Source organism: Paramisgurnus dabryanus, chromosome 17 (assembly GCF_030506205.2).
Source record: "Paramisgurnus dabryanus chromosome 17, PD_genome_1.1, whole genome shotgun sequence".
NCBI classification, from domain to species: Eukaryota; Metazoa; Chordata; class Actinopteri; order Cypriniformes; family Cobitidae; genus Paramisgurnus; species Paramisgurnus dabryanus.
In genome coordinates this window covers 13,652,673-13,676,348 of record NC_133353.1, presented here as the reverse complement: position 1 = coordinate 13,676,348, position 23,676 = coordinate 13,652,673, and the positions used below count along the sequence as shown (strand labels likewise).

Below are 23,676 nucleotides of genomic sequence, written 5' to 3'. Positions count from 1 at the left end.
TTAAATAATATGTACACAGTTCAACTTCCATGTTTAATCATAGGGACAGGGCAATTTTCAGGACCAGACATTTAATAAAAAGTTTTTAAAAAAAGAAAAAAGACAATTAAATAAATAAAGTCTCTCATAATTTTAAGGAAAGTCTATATTTATTAAATATCATTATGGGATTACTGGGTCAAATTAAATGATTAAGGGGTCTGCAAAAGCAAGGGACAAGCATTTCCACCTTTTTTGTAGAATGACCCATATGTTGTGTTTTGGTGCTTGTTAGCTGGTGACCACCAGCATAGACCAGCATAATTTTCACGCTCAACAAATGCTGCTCTTGCTGGTATTACGAGCATGGGATGCGGATGCTGGTATGATGATGACGCTGGAAATCTATGCTTTTTTCAGCAGGGTTGTGTAAAAATGTCAAATCAAATCAACTTTTGTATTTGTAATCTTTGCAGGTGAAATTCTGACAACCTGGACATACTATCCACCTTTAATTTTATTTGTGGTAACAGATTGGACTGTCAAGTGTCTGTAAGCTGAGTCTGAATACAGGTTCCAATGCAATAAACTGATTAACCTTTAACCTTTAGCACAGATCTTAACACACTTACACACAAGCACAAACAAACATGTTACACAGTTTTACTTAATAAGGAAGACAAAAGCTTTCAAGACATAGCGGCTATGACTGTTATCCTTAAGAAATACCCAACTCAAGGTTTCAGTTGTTGCCTAACGCCCAGTTCTTTAACCACCAAACCATCTCAGCCATACATTTGTCTCTGGCACATTACTGACACTGTTCACTGCAAAATCTGTGTTAAACTAAAATTCCTGGTCTATATACGTCGGTGAGACTCAAACCAGGAGTGTTAATTTTTCGATTCAGGAAGAGATTTTGCTGTTACATAGAAATTACAACTGTGAAAGCTCTTTGCAGGTTGATCAGACAACTGTGTAAGAAGACCTCTCCGAATGCCTTTCGATAAACCTGGACTGTACAGTGTAACAAATGGTGTTGTTAATCTGTAAATCTCATTTGAGTTGGAATGGAACAGTTCACTTTAAATCACATCTTAAGGTTTAAATTAGGGTTTAAAGAATATATGGGACATATGGTGAACAGGCTTTGTGACCCTTCATGGCTCCACACTGCTTACAAGGATAAAGGCACATTTGAGCATTTATGTGTGAGGTGAGAAATCATGATTTAACAAAGCATCAAAAGACTTAGGTGTGGCAGTGCAACTATAATATCACTAAAAGAAAGGAGTCGGGGACTTGCATTTCGAGAACTTATATTATTATAAAGCCGCTGTATATCAGAGACGAATAAACCATCTTAGCATGACCCCAATACTGCGTGCTGAGATGCTGCAGCCGAGTGAACTACAGGCTTTGTTTGGGGAGGAGAAGGATTATTCATGCTCTTTGACTGATATTGTTCACCACACCGAGGTAATTATCTTCTTCTTTATACTACGTTGTGCCAAATTTGCATAATTTTTAAATTCACCTTTGATAATAAAGCTGTGTAAAGAAGATAATGTGCCCTTAAGTGATTTTAAGATGGAAAAAACTCTTGATATAATGAATCAACTTTGTGTTTAACGTCAGTTTATGTTTCAGACACAATATGGCTGGAAATTATGTTTATTCAAAAAACAAGTCTCCAAAAATTTGAAAAGATACCCAAGTATTAAACACAAACTGAAATGCACAGGCAAGAGCATTGATACAAACAGTCAAATATTACAGGGCTCTTAATGCAGTGTTTCCATAGCTCAATTGGGAGAGCATTGCATTTGCAGCGCAAAGGTTCACTAAAAAAAATTCTAAATTTTTTAATTATTAAAATGACATTTTAAAACAATTCGTATGGCAAATTTTATATTTCAAGCTAAGAGAACTAAAATCTTGAAGTTTGTTAATAAAACAGCGAGATTAGTTAAATGCATTTGGTATGATAGCACTTTCATCTTAAGGGTTGTCCTACTATGGGATTGTTTTTTGTATTTGGTTCTTACATGTACATTTTACTAAATGCAATTGATGAGATTATTTTTTATCAGTGGAATACAACAATATCACATTTCAAATTTTGTTATTTTTCCATTTTGGACCCATAAATCAAAAGTCTTAGTTCACGTGACTTTTGACATACAAAATCCATACACATAAACTTCCTGTTTACTGAATGTAAACTTAAAGGGACACTTCACCCATTTGCATTAAGCTTTGTATAGTTAGAACCCCAGTCATGTTTTTGAATGGTCATGCATCATTTTCTCAGTTGTCGCTGAGACAGGAGAAATACAGATTTCAGTGTTGCACTTCCTTCTTTCAATGATGTAAAAATCATCATTTTGCATCATTGAAAGAAGGAAGTCCAATATCTTTGTTGAGGGGGTGAGACTACAAACACCCCTTTTCTCGGTCAAATAGGCACCAAATTCTAAAAGTATGTTAAATTTCGACTACAAATATGACACACTTTCAATAAAGATTAATGTTTCTACGGGTGAAATGCTCCTTTAAAATTGTAAGTTCAGATTGTTTTGAGAAATACCCATAATCCCTTGCACCTCAACTGATAGGGCCTCTAAATAGTTGTTGGTTAAGAAGTCATAGTGGTTTCATCTTTTTAGCTTTACTGATGTAATTTCGTTGCAAATGATATTTTTCTGTGAAGTTACCATTTACTGTACATTCACACAGGGCGTAAGCATTAACACTTCCCTTTCACTTTTAATGGGTGATGTCATGCGTTGCCGAACTGAATTGTGGATCCGTTGGCGCCTCGTCAGTGCCGTTGCTCATGGCGAAAGTTGAACATTTCTCAACTTTTCAAGCATTGCATTACTATTTTTATATTGCTGAAAACATCTAGGTTAGGGGTCCTTTAAGTTTTTTCAACTTTAAGTGAAAATTTTAAGTTGGGAAAACATTTTTACCATTGTTACCAATCAAAGTAATTTGTTTAAGTAGATCAAAGTTTCAGTTTTTACAGTGCGATAAAAATATATTACAAAGTCGCTTGGATAAAAACATGTGCCAAATGCATGAAGGTGGAGTAAATGTCTTATAATCAGCACAGGTTAAATGCATCTTTCCAATCAAATTATTGTAACTATATAACTATCTCATTTAGTTCAAACTTGTCCGAATTACTTTCTCATTCAAATTTATCTGGACTTCATTTCCTGAGTAATTTGTTTCTGTCTCTCAGCAGTGTGAGCAGCAGTCTGACTGTGAGAATACAACGCAGGGTATGTGTGACTTTGGTACTCTTTCTGATCCCGACTGCGGCCAGTCATGTGCAGGCCCTCATCTGCAGAGACAAATCTTGTCCAACCAGGAATACTACACCAAACGCGTTGAACTCAAGAGAGAACACATAAGAAACATAGCTGGACTGGAAAAACTGTATCTGAACCAGCTCGCACCTGGCCTGAAGGAAAGACAGTTTGTTTCCAGTCGAAAAGAGAGACAGCTGAGTAATAGCAAAGAACATGAGGAAGAAACAGAGAGGTTTGTGCTAAACATATATATCCTCCTAAGACATTTTTTTGTTGTTGTTTGCACCATAATACTTAATTCTGTGTAACTGGAACCTGTTGTACACAAACGTGGACAAGTACACTGCTTCATGTTCAATGAAAAATATTTGGTTATTATATCTATTGGTTCTTCCTAACCCCAAAGTAACTGGAAGAAATCAGGAAAAGGAGACAAACCAAAGCGCGGGTCTTAGTAGGATAAATATACCAAACTAGACTTTAAAGGTGCAGTGTGTAATTTTAAGAAGGACCTCTTGAAAGAAATGCAAAATAATATACACAACTATATTATCAGGGATGTATAAAGACCTTTCATTAATGAACCGTTATGTGTTTATTACCTTAGAACGAGACCTTTTTATCTACATACACTGAGGGTCACCCTTACATGGAAGTCGTCATTTTGTGCCGCCATTTTTCTACAGAAGCCCTCAACGGACAAATTTTTTTACTAAGTTGTCACCAACGATGATATGTTTGTCAGGTGGTGGCTACCGTAGCTTCTCTATGTGTTTTAAAAGCGAGGGGTGAGCAGTTGACTAAGCCGTTGGTTGCAATTTGCAACCTCACCACTAGATGGCGCTAAAATTTACACACTGCACCTTTAAAGGGATAGTTCACCTAATATTTGAAACTCTGTCATTACTCACTCATCTAAATCTTTTCAAACCCGTATGATTTTTATTTTTGCACTAAAAGAAAATAAGATTTGGGGCTGGATGTTCACACTGCTTTATAAAAAATACTGCTGTCTGGAAAATGTAAAGATTTGGATGGTGACTGGAAGTTATCAAGCGCCAAAAATGGATCAAAACAGCAATCCTTATTTGTGCATCAAAAATACCAAACATTATTGCCATCCATAAATAAAAGCATACAGATTTGGAACAACATGAGAGTAAGTAAACAATGACGGAATAATAATTTTAGGTGAACTAAAACATTTTTAAAGACATTTTGATTTATTTATAACATTTGTATTTATAAAAAATTTTCATATATGCATTTTTGAAAATATACAAATAATTTAAACAGGTGATGATTTATTTTTAAAGTAGTTTTTTTGTAGGTTCATCTTAGTCTTTTTTCATTGAATTAAGATAAGACATCCTTAGATGACTGATCTTTGACTTCTTGCCATAGTGAGCAGCTGGAACTCATGCAGGTTGGCAGCAAGGTGTCAGCAACCTGTCAGAAGAGCTGCATCTCAAATCTGAATTTAAAGGTCAGTACGACCTTATGTGTATCAGAAGAACACAAGAATGTGTCTTAAGGAGGCGGGAAGAAAGCCAGGATAGATAAGTCACTCAAGAAGCAAATAGGAGAAACTTTTAACACTCTCAGTAAATTTATTGTTTTACTTAATTTTTATATTATTTTATTATTTTATTTTTAAAAAATTGCAATTGCTGTGTCATCACTGCCATTTCCTAGTTCTTGGCCTGAACTCTTATAAAAAATATGAGAAATATGGAAACAACGTTTCCAATAAAAATATATAACGTAGTATACATTTTTAATATATTACAATTCATTCACTTTTTCTCACCAGAGTCGGCAGAACTCATTTGAGGAGCTAAGGAAGTCATGCCGCTCTCAACAGAACTCATCTTACAACGCATCCAATCAGGTGAAGGAGAGCACGCGCGAGGCACCCGACGGCCTGAGACAAAACTCTAAAATAACCATTCCAAAACCGTTTCACATGATGCTTCGGGAGGAGGAACGTAAACGCCGCAATCTGAAAACTCGCTCCGAGATGGAGCTAGAAAATGAGAGGTTGAAGAAAGAGCTGGATGAGCTGAAAGAATGCGGCAAGAGGTTTCGAGCTAAGCCGGCCCCCACCTCCACTCACATGCCTCTCTATGACATCATTGGAAAACGCCTGAATAAGCACCAGCGGCAACAGAATCAAAGCGATCTGAACGATCAAGGTCACCACCAACGAGGTAACCAACACCGCGCCCCTCCCATTCCCCAAAAACCATTTAGCTTTATAGAAAGAGAGAGAAAGAAAAGAGAGAAAAAACTTGCAGATAAAATAAACAACCTGACAGCCAAAGAAGAACGGAAGGTGTTCAAGGCCAAACCGGTGCCGAAATATCTATATAGGACCAGCTCACCAAGCTACCAGATGTACGGGACAGACAATTTGCACACAAGAGAGCAACATATTCGTAAATGCTCATTACTGCCCCCTAACATCCTGGAGGAGACGCAGCACGAGGGAGAAGAGGCTGAGATCAAGTATGCCAATGAATTTTCCAGCAGTAGCTTTTGGAAATGGAAGACCAAGGGTATACTGCAGGCCGAGGAAGAAATGGAGAGAAAGAGGAACAGAGAGAGAGATTGGTCCTATATTCATCCACTACGCAGGGCCAGCTTTTGTCACAGCCAAGAGCTTTCACACACCTGCAAAAACGACTACATCAGTGTTTAAGGGTGGTCAGCGATAAATTAAACCCTAGTATTCGAAAGCAAAGCAAATAAATTATTAGTCACTATATAGAACCAGCACACTATACAGTATAAATAGAAACAGATATAAGGGTTTTGAGTATTTCATTGTATTACTGTTGGGGGAAAATCATAAAATACAATAAATTGAAAATATACCCCTTATTTCATAGTCTCTATGTCTTTTAACTGTTTTGTAACAAAATTGCTGAATTTAAAATAACATTGGAGACTTCAGTTTCACTTAATGTCTAAATGCATTAGAGATGTAAAATATTAAACCAAGTGCAAATAAATGATGTTGAACATAAGGTGTCATGGACAATTTCACTGTTCACACCAGATGTCATACCAGAGTAACCAAAGACGCATAAACCATCAGACATCTTTTACTATAAACATGTGGTGCATAACAAATGTGTTATTTCTTTAAAAAATCCTTGGTTTACAACTGTATAATATAATGCAATTATATATTTTACCACTTACATCCCCATATTTCACTCATACACAAGCAGACTCTTTAGTTTAGTCTATATCTTCAGGCTTCAGGCCACACTTCCTGAGTGTACGTCTGACGTATGGTATGGCATCCTGTAGGAACCACTCTCTCCTGTACAGAACCAACATCACGTCCAGCAGCAGACTGTGCTCTCTTCTCCTGCAGAACAAAAATAAAACCAAACCCACCAAATAAAGTGACAATTATGAAAACTTCTTAAATCTGTAATGGTTTTGAGAGATACACTACATTACACTGCAAATACTTTACAGTACAAATAAAAAAAAATCTATTTAGAAAATTATCAAATCGTCAAAAAATTCGATACACATTGGCTTGACATCCAAAATGACCCAAGATATTAATTCTTATTTTCTAAACAAAATAATTAAAATTGAGTACACAAGAAACAAATCTGCCAATGGGGAAAGACAAAAAACGTTTTATTTAAAATTAAAGGGGACAGAGAATGAAAAAACATTTTTACCTTGTCTTTGTTGAATAATGGTAGTCTACCCACATTCAAAAACATACAAAATTGCTAGACATGCTAAACATCTCAGTCTCATAGAAAATCCAGTTTTAGAAATGTCAGCCAGAAAACAGCCCAATCTGAAAAACTGATGCTTATGACATCACAGGCATCTAACTGACCCTCCACTTTAAAATAATTGGCTACATTTTTTGAGTGGCAGCAAAGTCGGCCAATAAGTAATGAGATTGCAAGTTAAGCCAGTAGGGGGAGCCAAATAGGTGCAAAACCACTTGTTTAAAATCCCCCACCCTAATAGAGCTCTCTGAGAGAGGTTTTTAGGAAGCTTCTAAGGCATTACAGACCCAAACAAAAAAATGTTTGTCTACATGTCACATCACAGAACAAGGATAAATGCTCCGTTCAATCATTCTATGTCACCTTTAAATTTTACAATTGAAGTTTTCTTCTTGGTTTAAGATAAAACTTACTACCTCTCTTCATCAGTACATCGTTGAAACACAGGGGTGGGCTTGTTTAACTCAAGGCTTGGAGTATAATCATTTTTGGATGCTAATTCACTCCCTAGCAACAAAACAGAGTATCCTAGCAACCATTTACTAACACCTATCTCTGCATCAGAACATCTTGGGGGCAGGATGGGCTCTTTTGACTCATGCTAGCATTATTGTAACAATTTGTGCCCCAAGTTTTGCCAAGGCAAGCACCACTCACATTTTCTTTAGAGTAGTTTTAGTTATTAGTCCCAATGAGTTATTATATAGTTTTCTATTATTCTAAAATGTAGAAAACATGTTATTAAATAATTAATAAGTGAGACTACACTCTTAAAAATGCTTGGTTAGTTTCAACCATAGACTGTAAAAATATGAACGTAGTGTCAGTGACGTCACCTATAAGTTTGTGAAGAGCTTATTTGAAACCAATAGGCAGTGCCCGGCATCACCATCTTGGCCGTGCGTCACCGAAATTGAATAAAGAGGCGGGACGCAGGTGAAACCACACCTGCCTAGCCAGACTCTAGTGACAGCAGTGGCAGTTCACCTGTCACTCAAGTGGCCACGCCCTTAATTTTGCAGAACTTTAAGCTTAATGAATTTAAACTGATGAGTTACGAAGAAAGAAATTCTCCCTTCTTACAGTTGTCATGAAGGGCAAAATTAGCTACTGTATATAGACCTAAAACACTTTTTACCAGGCGGTAAACACATTATTTTCTACTGTAAAGTTGGACATTTTAACATGGGGGTCTTTGGGAATTTACTCCCTTTTGGAGCCAGCCTCAAGCGGTCAGTCGATGAATTGGATATTGGCTTCATCAGAGAGATCAGAAGGTTGCCCCTTGGTTTCAACCCAGCATTGGGTGAAAAAGGGACAAGCCCAGCAGCTAGGTTAAATATAACCCGGAAAATGATTATATTTGACCCAACAATGGGTTAAAACATTTTGCATGAGATAAATTACAACCCAACAGGTTGAGCTCCCTTTTAGACCCAATGCTGGGTGTAAAGTGTAAACTTTCATTCAGTTGTGTGTGTGTGTACCTGGTAATTATCACGTTGTGGGGACCAATTGTCCCCATAAAGATAGGAATACCAGTATTTTTGTGACCTTGTGGGGACATTTTGAGGTCACCATGAGGAAACAAGCTTATAAATCAAACAGAACGATGTTTCTTGAAAATGTGAAGTAGCAGAAAGTTTTCTGTAATGGTTGGGGTTAGGGTTAGGGGAAGGGAATAGAATATACAGTTTGTATGATATAAAATGCATTACGTCTATGGAATGTCCCCACAAAACATGAAAACCAGAGTGTGTGTGAGTTTGATCTTGAGAGATGCTTACAACTGCTTGTAGACATTTTTGGGTTTATACAGAGTCTGTTCACAGTCGCTACCATTTGTGATTTCAGATTTTTCGATAAACTTCACCTCCGGATGTTGAAACTGATTGAAGCAACATTCACTGCCTGATGACATGACACAAAAAAAATTTTACATCAACATCTTAACCGTTAAAAGGTCACTTACAGCCAAGACAGTGAAAAGTGCCAAATTTATGATGATATATGTGAGCTGTATGTGAAAACCAAACTAAAGTCTCAAAATCAAATTACGTGAAATAACATGCTCATAATCACAGTAAAATTAATGGTTGAAGTCACAGACCACAAAACCACTTATAAGGGTCAACTTTTATCATCAGAAAGCTGAATAGATAAGCTTTTCATTGGTTGTTTTGTTAGGATAAGACAAGATTTGGCGGAGATACAACTATTTAAAAATCTGGAATCTGAGGATGCAAAAAGAAATCAAAATATAGAGAAAATAGTAAGAATTAAGTCCTCATGACTGCATCCAAAAGTGTTGATATATTTAAGGTAGAAAATAAAAAATATCTTCATGGAATATGATCATTACATAATATCCTAATGAGTTTTGGAAAAAGAAAAATCTATTTTGACCCATACAATGTATTTTTGGCTATTGCTACAATCCCATACTTGGGTATTAAGGTTTTGTGGTCCAGAGTCACATATCGCCCTTTTATAATGAAATTGGCTTACTCACCTTGTGTGGGACCTGTGGGACACTGCTGAGAAACATGATGCGATACCACAATCATCTCAGTGTTCGTTGTGACCGTATGCATGTGTGAAGTGTTTGTGTCTGCAGTGCTGGACCCACTGAAGGGTGTTGAGTTAATCTCCAGCAGAAATGACTTCAGTTTCTGTCTCAGGCTAGAATTCTCCAGACACACCTGTGAAGGCAGTACACATACAAAATATCCAATACCTTAGTTTAATGTTTACAAAAACGAAAAAATCTTATTCTAAATTGCATTACCTTTTCATACGAAGTTTTGGTGTCTTCTAACCGTGACATTAATTCAACCTGTAAAACAAAATTAAGCTACAATTCACCTAATCTACCAATAGAGGGCAACATCTAATTACATTGTTCCACCTGATTTCTTTCTTTCTTTCTGTATAGACCCTTTTACAGCTCACGTGATCAAACAACCTGCGCGCGCATTTCGGAAACAGAAGTGGTGTTATTCCCCATTGGTTCTAACGTGTTAGCAACTCGAGAAGGTTTATCAAAACGGTTTCCCAGCATCAAAACGTCTGGTTGTTGCATTTGGTTGCACTAATATAATATACGTATATACATATATATGTATCTGGCCACTTTGGCTATCTGCTAACGTCTTCTATCCACTCCACTATAGTACACAGATCTGGTTGCTGTTTTTTTTAAAAAACTTTCTCTGTCTGTGTTGCTTCACTGCTGATTCTTGCCATACTTCCGTTGCCAATATGCGTGCACATACGTTGCCACGTCATCATTGTGTACAAACAGTTAAAGGGTCTATTTAAGAGCCCCTTTCCTCTATAAACACAATATTAACCTTTAAACCACAGGTAAAGAAATAGTAGGTGAGTAAAAACCTTTTCTCTCTCAAGCTGGTTAAGGGTAAGAGACGTCTTTTCTTGAAAATGTTCAAGCTCTTCTCTACTGCTTTGCAGTTTTTCCTACCATGATAAAACAGCACAACAGTAATAGCAAACTAAAGCATTTTGGATTTCAGCTAAAAATGTCCACAGCTACATTTATGCAGCAGACGCTTTTATCCGACTAACTTAAGCTGTGAAAAATGTTTCTTTGGTAATCAAACCCACAAGTTTTGCACATGCTCTACTAACTGAGCTACAGGTATTACATTTGCTAGAATGTGTGTGATATACCTGCTGGATGTGGAGTGCTGAGACAAGCTGGTTGTTTTGCTCCCATGCCTTGCTGAGTTGGGCGTGCAGTTCCTGGGCATCCTGTGTCAGTCTTTGTCTCTCAGAGTATAGCGTAGGTGTCAGCACCTTCTCTCTTTCACAACACAAAACCAGCTCTGCTCTCAAGCCTTCTGCTTCTGTTTGCACACATACCTATAGTAAATGACACACAAAACTACAGTCTGCATTTTAGGTTGTTATACATACTTAAAATGCATGGGTTGCAAATCATGGGACCCATCATTTGTTACTAATGGTCCTTTACAGAAACAAATGAATGTGTGACCCATCACATCAAAGGTGGGATGCACGATTTTTGAGAAACGCTTTGGAAAAGGGGCGGGTCTATCAAAAGAAGGTCCAGATTTTATTGGGGTAGTGGTGATTTCAAATGTCAATATTGGCTTTCAGAGATTGTGCACCCCGCCTTTAAGAAGCATTAAATGTGTTGCTCTGATGTGTTGATACCTCTGCAGTCTGTGAAGTTTCTGGAGCTGCACACATCCTGCTGGTAGGTCCTGCTTTTGCTGTGTCTCCATTTATTTTCTTTCTCCAGACTGCTTCAATATCTCGTTCCTCTTTTCCTTTCCTCTTTAGCTCGTTCTCTAGTTCAGACACTTTTTGACTTAGAGCATCTTTGTCTCTTTTAGCCTGAACGATAATTTTATCATATTCCTCTCTGATCTTTCTCTCCCGGCTACAGTTGGGACACTCCACAGATGTTGAATATGCTGCGGGAGGTTCAAGATATGTTGTGGAAAGCCTCTCCACAAAACGGCGGGATCCAGTTGAAAACTCCTTTCCTTTTCCATGCTTCTCTCTCCCTCCAGTGTCATGGAGTACTGCCCCAGACAGGCATCGGGACATGGAGCGGGGCAGCCTAGCTGCAGAGCAGTCCAAAATTGGCAGATAATATATTTAGTCCATGTCTAGGAGCTTTATAGGCATCCATATGCTATTTTACTCAATGACAAAATAGCCAAAATTGATTTGACAAATTAAGACTTTAACACATTAAAACATTTCTCTCCTTCTCTTTTCTATCAAATGCTCTCTACACTTTTAAAATTAAAGATTTCTAAAATGATCTTTGTTGGGTTGTATCCCAGCAAGCAATAGCCTTCATTTTACCGTCTACACTCACCTAAAGGATTATTAGGAACACCTGTTCAATTTCTCATGAATGCAATTATCTAATCAACCAATCACATGGCAGTTGCTTCAATGCATTCAGGGGTGTGGGCCTGGTCAAGAAAATCTCCTGAACTCCAAACTGAATGTCAGAATTGGAAAGAAAGGTGATTTAAGCAATTTTGAGCATGGCACATCCAGTATCCTGGGCGAAAATGCCTTATTGATGCTAGAGGTCAGAGGAGAAATGGCCGAGTGATTCAAGCTGATAGAAGAGCAACTTTGACTGAAATAACCACTCGTTACAACCAAGGTATGCAGCAAAGCATCTGTGAAGCCACAACATGCACAACCTTGAGGCGGATGTGCTACAAAAACAGAAGACCTCACCGGGTACCACTCATCTCCACAACAAATAGGAAAAAGAGGCTACAATTGGCACAAGCTCACAAAAATTGGACAGTTGATGACTGGAAAATGTTGCCTGCATGGTCTGATGAGTCTCGATTTGTGTTAAAACATTCAGATGGTAGAGTCAGAATTTGGAGTAAACAGAATGAGAACATGGATCCATCATGCCTTGTTACCGATGTGTAGGCTGGTGGTGTAATGGTATGGGGGATGTTTTCTTGGCACACTTTAGGCCCCTTAGTGCCAGTAGGGCATCGTTTAAATGCCATGGCCTACCTGAGCATTGTTTCTGACAATGTATATCCCTTTATGACCACTCCTCTGATGGCTACTTCCAGCAAGATAATGTACCATGTCACAAAGCTCAAATCATTTCAAATTGGTTTCTTGAACATGACAATAAGTTAACTGTACTAAAATGGCCCCCACAGTCACCAGATCTCAACCCAATAGAGCATCTTTGGGATGTGGTGGAACGGGAGCTTCGTGCCCTGCATGTGCATCCCACAAATCTCCATCAACTTCAAGATGCTATCCTATCAATATGGGCCAACATTTCTAAAGATTGCTTTCAGCACCTTGTTGAATAAATGCCATGTAGAATTAAGGCAATTCTGAAGGCGAAAGGGGTTGCAATACAGTATTAGTATGGTGTTCCTAAAATCCTTTAGGTGAGTGTATGTTATAGACCCGATAGTCTGGCTATGAGTAGCCCAAAAATGCTTGCTCTGATGGTTCAATAAAGAACCGTTCAGTTGTACAAAATATACTTTTAGTAGAGAAGTGTTCTACAGACTATAAGAATAAAATCCTCTTTTAAAAACCTTGGACTTAAATAGTTCTTGGAGAACCAAAAATGCTTCTATTTCAGAGCCTTTATTTGAATAGTGTAGAATTAGCTTCATCCCAACTCTTCATCCCAACTCCCAATTCTAATCTTGTATAGGATTTGACTCCTACATTTAGATGATAAGGTAATAAGTTTATCTAATTACCATCAGCTTTGTTCCTTTCATCAACAGGTCGAGGTCCACAGCTGTAACATCCACCTGGTTCAGTTTGGCACGGTTTCTCTAACTGTGGGAGAAAAGTTCTGAGCTCCAGCCCGGCTCCACACTGGCTTGAGCTGGGCTTGGGTTCAGATGGACTATATGAACTCAGGAGGATGGGGAGCAAGCAAGTCTGTGACTAAAAATACAGCAGGGGGTGTATAAAATCTGAAGATACAACAGGACTACATTAAAAAAATAACTTTTTTACTAATTATATAGATGTGAAAATATAGTGTGTTTACATTTACAGATTTATAAATAGTATATCTATTATGTTACAGAATATATAACAATAAACTATTCAGTTTCATGTAGATGCGTATAAATAGCACGAAGTCTGAAAACTTGTGCAATGCATAGGCCAAATTCCAATACACCAGTCCTTCCCATTCACTTAAACCGGCACTTTTATGTATTGTTTTTTTTTCTGTTTTTAAACTATTTTCGCTTGGGTTTGGGGTTAGATTTGAGATTTGCTTTATAGGATGTTATTTAAAATATAGGTTCCATGTTTTTGTCTATTTTTAAGCTATGGTCGCTTGGAGTTGGGGTTTCATTGTCATTTTATGTAATAAAAAGTTGTTCTAACCCCAAACCCAAGCAACAATGGTAAAAAAATAAGGAAAAATGAGAAACCAATACATAAAATGTATAAAATGCGAAAAAAGATGTGCCGTTTTAAATGAACGGGAAGGACTGGTGTATCATATGCACGCCTAATTGGAATTTAGCGTATGTATTGCACGCGTTTTCACACTTCGTGCTATTTATACGCATCTCCATGAGACTGGGTTGCACTGTAAAAAATTGCTGTAATTATGCAGCTGGTTGCCAGTAATTTACTGTAGAAAATAAATAATGAAAATGTTTTATGTTCATTTAACTTTGAACAAACTGTTGCCAGTAAATATGTTAAATCTAGAGTAAGTTACTGGCAGCTAGTTGCCAGTAATACTGTAATTTCTACAGAAATGTTTTACAGTATGGGACCCTGCCTGTAAATGCACAGGAAGTCATATTTTAATGATTTATTGTTTTCTACATTAAATCATCTTAGATAATGATCTTTAATATAATCTTCTTTAATATAAACTTGATATCTTGATTGAGTTAGGTCATATCAAAGATGGAAATCGTAGTGAAATGAATGAGTAAAATCTAATTTTGATGCTCTTAAAGGGATAGTTCACTATAAAATGAAAATTCTGTCATCATTTACTCATCCTCATGTTGTTCTAAACCTGAATTTTTTTCTGATGAACACAAAAAAATATATTTTGAGAAATGATGGTAAACACACAGCAAATAGTGACCATAGACTTCCACAGTAGCAATAAAAAAATATGATGGAATTTAATGGTTACCGTCAACTGTGTGCTTTGCTTACCATCATTTATCAAAATATTTTCTTAATTATTTATCACAATACTTTCAAAATATTTTTTTACTACTATAGAAGTCAATGGTCACTATCTGCTGTGTGTTTACACTCATTTATCAAAATATCTTGTTTTGTGTTTAGAACAACATGAGGATAAGTAAATGATGACAGAATTTTCATTTTAAATGACTAGATTGTAAAACTTTAGTCTTGACAGAGTCACAGACAGGGTCACATATAATATAATGTAGTTCACACAGTATTTTTATTTAGTATTTTGTTTTAACAGGAATGTTCCACGGGAATTTTATGAAATGTGTAGTTTTCCTAGTTCTGATGTACATAGCAAGTATATTCAGAGCAATACTGTTCCTCTCCGGCTCACACAATCTTGCTGACGTTACTTCACACAAACTGTAGCTTTAGTAACAGGACACAATAGGCACAACTATTCAAATGAACACTAAAAGTGATGAGCACCATAAAAGTTGCTCCTTTCATTTTTTACGACTTACTTAGCTGTGAAAGGGCACTTGACATACACTTCCAAAATTTAAAGTCAAGCAATATATTATGTCAAAGTGAATGTTTGCATGCTATGTGTACAAATGTCAGTGTCTCACCTTTCGTTCAGATCCGACTGGAGGTAAAATCTGCTGTCTGCTCATATGATTACCTTCTTTCTTTCCATTTAGATAAGCAGAACATATCTAAAACATTTTTACATTAATAATTAAAGGATGCAAATGAGCTCTTATTTTTTTCCAATCTGTAGTTTTGAGGTATGGTCTGTGTATACCTGTTCAGGTGTGTAACGTAACTGAGATGTGTATATGGGTCGTGAAGGCACAGCCATGGCTTGGGAGGCAAACTGCAGAGAGCTGAGAGCTTCAGACATCAAAGACAACTGAGAAGATACGGTCACCACTAAACACGTCCGGCAGTTTCCTCCCAAACTAAAGCAGACAACAAAATAACATTATTCTGAAGTGATAAAAGTGATTTGAATAATGATCACGCTGCTCACCAATCTCTTAGGGCTCGAGTTAGTTTAGATTCTCTGTATGGTACATGCTGAGATCCCACAGAGCTGAGAGCAAAAATTACCTAAAAAGGAAAACAAAAGAACAATGATGAAAGAAAATATTCATAAAATAACATATTTGGTAATCATGTACTCACTATTCTGTATTTCAAAATCTGTGTGACTTCCTTATTCCGTGTAACTCAAAAGGAGCTATTGATAACAAAGTTAAACATGCTTTTTTATACAACGAAAGTAAATGATGACCAAGACTGTCAAATAAGGTTTTAAAGGGGACGTTTCACAAGACTATTTTAAGATGTTAAATAAATATTTGGTGTCGCCAGAGTATGTATTTGAAGTTTTAGCTCAAAACACCATATAGACAATTTATTATAACATGTTAAAATTGCCACTTTGTAGGTGTGTCCTTTTAAATGCAAATCTCTGCACTAAATGGCAGTGTCGTGGTTGGACAGTGCAGATTAAGGGGTGGTATTATCCCCTTCTGACATCACAAGGGGGAGCCAAATTTTAATTACCTAGTTTTTCACATGCTTGCAGAGAATGATTTACCAAAACTAAGTTACAGGGTTGATCTTTTTCACATTTTCTAGTTGTTAGAAGCACTGGGGACCCAACTATAGCCCTTAAGCATGAAAAAGTTAGATTTTCACATTACCCTTTAGTGGCTGCATTTTCTGAACATCTGTATCCAAGAAGGTGAAAATTTACAAGGATTTCTCTTTTTTGTGTTCCATAACATTTTTTTACGGGTTTGGAAGGACATGAGGTTGAAACAATGGCAACATTTTTTCCTTTTCCTTTAGGAAAAGTTAAGAAAAGAATAAAGACCCCACATTATCAAAATACAACCAACTAAATAATGAGTACAATATTCTTTAGAAATTTGTTTGTGTTGGTTGCAACATGACATCTCCTCTTCCCTAAATGGAAAGAAATGTAACCATTTAGATCATTTCCTGTTTCTAATTTCCCGTATATGCAGCCAACACGTTGATATGATTAAACTTCAGCTCTTAAACTGACAGGAAAAAATAACCACCACAGATCCGCAGGAGACACTCAAAACAAAATCCTGTCCTTTAACTGACCGAGAAACAGTGATAATAAGACAAAGAACACTTTTTTGCTAACGTGGCTGAAGTATAACATACATTTCCGAATATGGTGAGAGAGCGTTTCAGCATCTTAGCTTCTTGTGGGTTGTCATTTGTGATGCTGATCATTTTCTTCACACCAGGAGCCGCAGAACTCCGACACTGAAGAGTGTATGAAAAACAAAGTGTGATCGACAACAGGTTTTATTTGTCACTTAAATGTTTATATTACAACACTGAAATTACAGTGTATATCATAAACACACATACTGATAAAAAATGTATATGTTATTGTAAATTGTGTATAAGCAGATGGTTACATTTTGTACATTTTGTAACAAAATGTAACCATCTGCTTATACAGATAAGCAACTTATGTACTGTATACAGATTTTGACTCATGTTAAGATTAACAAATTACATTTTCTTTATAGTTATTACTTCATCCTCCTTTAAATACTATCCCTATGAATAATATGATATCAATAGTCTCCAATATATTAAGCATTGTAAGGATGTCATACATTTCAAAGTAATGCACAAACTTACTTTTCCTGAGCTTGCAAGATCCACCTAAAAAGGAGTAACAATCGTGCATGTTTTATAATTTATGGTTTATTCCTGCACAAATGTGTCACAAGTGTTTTAAAAGTTTTGTAATAACTGATTTAAGTTATATTAAAAGGAGTCTTCAATGCTATCACCTTACCAGAGTGAGTTTGCTAGCTGTTAAAACTCCCCCTGCAACCATAAAAACACAAAACATGCACACAAAGGGAGGTTTTTATTCAGATTTATATTTAACCGAATATAATTACAAAACACACTTTGCGTTTGCAACATACCCCTGCAGGGGGTTCTGGGAGGCCCGTGGGACGTTCTGGTATGCTCATATCAGTCTACAATAACATTAAGACCCCAGGCAGAGGGTTTCTTGAGCTGACTAATGTGTAGGGGTGGACTTTGGGGAGTTATTGACCGAAGAATGGTCTGAGTATTTCCAAGTGCAATAAATAAGATGATAAAAACATGGCAAAAACCAATTCAAAAAATACTTTAACCCAAACTTAAACTCTTGAATAATATAAAAACTCTTACCGGGAGATTGGACCATTGTGTTAATGACCACAATGCTAAATACTGTGTGGGACTTGCTTGGAAAATCACCCTTTGAGATTCCTGTGGCAGGTCAGAGTGGTATAGATTATGGGTTGGAAGTTAAAGTGATACATCTCAATCGCTCAATAGCTTGTAAATGAGTCATAACTAAAAGAATCTGGTTTAGATTCAATTCTTCAGTCCTCTCTGCACATGTGCTCCAACAGGGTTGTTGACCTCTCTTACCTGAATGCCTGAGGGCGGAGCCACCGCAATGCACCTGCATCAGATCCTGGGCGGAGTTTACTTCCATCTCTGTCAGCCCGTCCAGACGGACCGACTCCTCACAGTCACGCATCCAGATAACTTCACTTCCCTTTGGATCCTAAACAGGTGGAGGAGGAAGAGAATGACACAGGGGTCTCTGAACACCGGTAGTTCTTTCAAAGATTCTTCATCTCAAAGGTTCTTCCCATTCCAAGATGGCATTTATGAAATGGACATCCTGAGTACGGCTGCCTAATGATTAGTCATGACTAATCGTTTGCAGAATAAAAGTTTTTGTTTACATAATTATTTTACACAGTACATCAACAATTATTATGTATATATAAATACAAACCCATATAATTTTATGGGAAAATATATTGATATAATAAATATTTATATTTATATATGATATAAATCATATGTAAATATACAAATGTTTATACACATGCAAATATTTGTTAAATATATACATGCATTTGTGTGCATAATTATTATACAAATTACACACACATTTAATATGTAAACAAAAACTTTTATTCTGCAAGAAATTAGTCGCAACTAATCGTTGGGCCGCTCTAATCCTGAGAATGCACTGCTAGAATTGTATATAATGAGAATAAAGCATAAAATTGCTATTTTATTATAATGATGATGTCACAGTTTACTTACCAAAAGGTCAAAAATCTTTTCATTAAAGATGTGATAGAATGACACTCGGATTTTGCAATGAGATGCTTTAGGTGCTGGAATATTAATGTTAAGGATTTAAGGATTATTTAAGTTTCTACAGTCTAGAGAGAAGTGATTTATTAATTCATGAATGAGAAGTTAAGCATTATTTTCTTCTGTTATTTGATTAAAGTTAAAGGAAAACACCACAGTTTTTCAAAAATTTTTTATGTTCTTACCTCAACTTAGACAAATGAATAAATACCTATCGTTTTTCAAAGCGTGCACTTAATCTTTGTAAAGCGCGTCAGGAATGTGTTAGCATTTAGACTAGCCCCATTGATTCCTTAGGATCCAAACAGGGATGAATTTAGAACCCACCAAACACTTACATGTTTTCCCTATCTAAAGACTGTTATATGAGTAGTTGCATGAGTAAGTATGGTGGCCCAAAATAAAACGTGGCAATTTTTTAAGAGGATAAAAAATGAGAACTATATTGTATAGCGGAGCTCAGCACGTGCATGCATTGAAAAAAGATAGGTATGTATTAATTAATTGAGGTAAGAAAATAGTAAAATATTGAAAAAAGGTTGTGTTTTTGTTTAAAGGAATAAAAAATGATTAAACGTGACATATAATTTTTTTAACATTGTATACATGTAACACTGGGGTCTGTCACTGATGATCTACTGAAGCATTGATAACATGATCTTAGATCACAGATGCAGGGGTTTGATACAGGTGAAGATGTCTTCAGCAGCACGACTAATGATGCCTCTGTGTTTGGATGAGATGCTGCTGCCCTGCATAGTGTGAGTCTTGCCGCTGCCCGGAGACCCATAAACAATTACACAGCCGTTATAACCCTGCATTAGATACTCAACCAGAGACTGAAGAGGATAGAGAGGAAAAATACAAAGATCATCAGCAAAATTTGACATTTTATGTGTGAATAACTTTTCATTGACAATATTCTTTGAACCTTTGTTGTTGACTCATAAACATCTCGTTGGGATGACTCCTCATTTAAAACTGCATCAAAACCCATAACAAGAGGCTTGTGGTTCTGGCAAGTAAAAAAATGTATTAAAAAATTTCTGAAACACTTCATTTTAATACATCACACAATGATAAATCTAATTAAACAACACTGGTGATCTCATTCAATCCAAGACTCACTTTTCCAGTGTCAACAGCTACTTTGTTGAGATTTTTCACTTTGATGGAGGTTCTGGATTCATCTAACGGGATAGAATGTTCTGGTCTGTTTACTGCAGGAATTGAAAGATTTGGGTTAAAAGGTTTCAGAATGCTCACAAAAAAAGAGCTAAACAATGGAGTAAATTACAACAGGGAAATAAGCCAGCTCTTACAAAGTTCAGTCATTTAAATGACTTGTCCATCTAATCAAATATTAAACCTGCAAAACAAAATGGGAAGAGTACTTGTAAAACCTGTGTGTGTTTTCTTACAGGCACACAGACGGATGACCACTCTGAAGCTCTTTTCTGAGTTTAAGGTTTTATCTGTCCCAGACATCCTCTTCTTTTTTGGGAGGGGAGGGGGTGCCCAATCGATTCTAATGTCAGGCAAAGATATATAATGACATAAAGAAATAAACTCAGGCACAACCAGACACAATAAGAACCAAAAACTATACGGCAGAAATTAAAAGAAGTCAAATTTATTAATTAAACTACAGTCCGTTAAACGTGTTGGGTTTAAAAATATTTTATGTTCATGCAGCTCATTTGGTAAATTAACTTTAAAATGATGTAAATAAATCCAAGTTGTTCTTTCAAATCTGTTTACAGTAAAAAAAACTGCGCGCTTGACGATTTGTATAAATATTTTAACCATACCTTTTTTAAACTGCTTTAAGCTTTTTCTTCCTGATAAAGAAGTCACATTCTCTCCAAAGCGGATTATTCGTGCAAAAACATCCCTGGTGTCCCATAGCGCACTTCTAACAAACACTTTTCTGGAGTCCAAATATCATATTCGCACTGTTTCTTATCCATGAAATAACCTGCTGTTCGTTCCTCGCATCAGGTCCAGCGGATGAGCGTTTGATAATTAAAGATGTTGCGTCCTGATGGTCCAAGAGACACCCTGGTGAGGCGCGTGTACCCTTCCACTTGATGACGCTATAGTGTAAATATGCAGCCAACCCCTGCATCAATTCGTTTTAAATCACCGACAATCATCAGCCGCACACTATGCGTTTTGAATGCCTTTATATTACAATTGCGCACTTTAAGTTAATTTTATTTTGAAAATAACCAAAATAATCACCACCACATAATATTGGTCACAGTCTTTTACACCAGGGCGTTGCCGGAGAATCCCACAGGAATGCTTGTGAACTTATTGCTGTTCCCTTTTGACCCCCCGCACTTCTACTCCAGAGGCTGTCCTTTATTGTTGTTTAACAAGGGTCTTGAAGAATGAATGTGCATCATAAAAGCTATTCATGTCCACATGCAAAATGGGGATACACATACACAAACAATGAAAAATATATTGTCAGGTGGCTCTTTACTGTCACAGAAAGAAGCCACCTGTATAGCCTTCTAAGACAAAAAAATATGGGGGAGTGAGAGAAATGGTGCACAGCTTGTTTCTGCCATTGCCAGCTGTGTCAGTGTCAAAGGACAAAGATTCCTTAAGGCTCCGTATCTAAGTGTTGCATAGTCCAGTTGAACTGTTTCACTTTATCTGACATTTTTTAGGAAATTGGGGCTAGCCGGCACCTTTTTTACACATTTTTGTCACATAAGTTTAATTTTAGAGTTACGTTTTTCAGGCACTTTTTTAATGTTTTGGCTGCAAGGGTTAATTTATCGAAATTTAAACAATATTAACTGTTAATTTTACATTTTGTAATGAAAAGGCACAGAAATCTAAAGGTAAAATCAGATTTCTCTGTAACCTGTAGATGGCAGTATAGGCATTATAATAAAATGAAATCTATTTTCAAATGTAGCACGTTGAAACACACAGTTTAACGTTTTATTATAAAGTTTAAAGGTGAAATTTAAAGAGTTCAGATGCAAAACCCTCTGATTTTCACAAATGTCACTTTTGTCATTTCATTGTAATTTAACAAATTAAGTTCTTTAACCGAATGCAAGCTTTTGTGTCAAAAATGTACACTAAAAAATCGACAAGACAGTAAAATTGCAAACTAACTAAAGATGCACCTTGAAACATTGCAAATGATGAAAGTCAAAGTGTAAAAATGAAGAAACTAAACCACACATTTGGTGGCGCTGTGGTCTATGAAGTAATGCACATCAAACCTGACACTGGAACACAAAAACAGTCTTAAAGAGATAGTTCACACAAAAATAAAAATTCTGTAATCATTTACTCGCTATCATGTTGTTCCAAACCTGCATAAATGTCATTGTTCTAATGAACACAAATAAAGATATTTTGAGAAATGTTTGCAACCAAACCGTTTGTGGACCCCATTTAGTTCCATTGTATTCTTTTTCCCCACTATGGAAGTGAATGGGGTCCACAAATGGTTTGGTTACAAACATTTCTCAAAATATCTTCCTTTGTGTTCATCAGAACAAAGAAATTTATACAGGTTTGTAACAACATGAGAGTGAGTAAATGATGAAAGAATTTTCATTTTTGGCCGAACTATCCCTTTCAGGGTACATTTTTAATTGAGATTTATAAATCATATGAAAGCTGAATAAGCATTCCACTTATGGATGGTTTGTAAGTCCTTAGCAACACATATTACTTATGATATTTTTTACAAGATGGAACATCTTTACTTATCCTAATGATTTTGGGGATAAAATAACTGGTTTGTAGTCCTGGGTCACATATAACAAGAAACTTTATATATAGAATGAATACTTAATGTAAAGTGGGCTATCTTTTTCACTGAGTAGAGGGATGAGTGGGTTGGGCCCTGAACAGGATTTATGAAAGAGGTTTTGCTTGTTCCCCCGGACGGGATTAATGTTGTAAAATTGGGCGGGGGAAAATCCATGTCATCTTTCCATGGGAATTAAATTTACTGCAGGCTACAACACAAGCGGGAAACCATAATAAATGATTTCAATCAATTATAATCAAATGCAGAATAGACAGCAGTCTCAAGACTAAAGAAATTAAACTCGACTTCCAGGCAATTCTAAAAAACTTCTTCAGAACTTTTGGATATTTTTACTCTTGATCCAAAACATGTTTTCTTAAAAAGCAAACACTCTCATGTGATTATGAAATAATGATGATGCATTCAAACAACTGTTAAAGCATGTCAAGTGCACACGAGAATACAAAAAGAGGCGCGTTTCTTGGAATACATATTAAAGCACATAATATTCAAGGAAACTGCATCAGCATTGAAACTCTACACTGCTTTTCCGTGCCAGTCACATAGCTCTTGAGACGTATACAAACAGCAGGATACTAGAGCTTTAGTGGATGACAGGTTTCATTTTAACCGTGGGTTAAGAGAAGCATCAGTGCGGAAATGGATCTTAGCTGCTATAATAAATTCAGCAGGTGGTGGGCACATTTAAATTACATTTATGCATTTGGCAGGTGCCTTTATCCAAAGCAACGCATGCGTACATTTAATAGTTTGTTCCTGGGATCAACCCCATGGCCTTTATGCAGCTAATACAATGCTCTACCAATAGAGCTAAAATAACAGTTCACCAATCTCTATGTTAACATCCCAAAACATG

General features: G+C 36.4%; 1 protein-coding gene across 1 annotated transcript; it reads right to left on the bottom strand.

Moving 5' to 3' along the window:
* Positions 1–6,545: 6,545 nt before the first annotated feature.
* Positions 6,546–20,502, bottom strand: LOC135737360 (uncharacterized). The gene is made up of 21 exons (XM_065255152.2): positions 20,431–20,502; positions 20,138–20,229; positions 19,941–20,024; positions 19,698–19,848; positions 18,956–19,029; positions 18,263–18,401; positions 18,017–18,097; positions 17,628–17,659; positions 17,468–17,491; positions 16,976–17,080; positions 15,801–15,880; positions 15,573–15,729; positions 15,397–15,483; positions 13,336–13,528; positions 11,267–11,682; positions 10,760–10,951; positions 10,463–10,546; positions 9,858–9,905; positions 9,582–9,771; positions 8,857–8,980; positions 6,546–6,678 (listed from the first exon to the last, which is right to left on the bottom strand). Exons 1-21 carry the CDS (start codon positions 20,495–20,497, stop codon positions 6,546–6,548), a joined length of 2,553 nt encoding a protein of 850 aa, XP_065111224.1. The 5' UTR covers positions 20,498–20,502.
* Between the last annotated feature and the right edge of the window lie 3,174 nt (positions 20,503–23,676).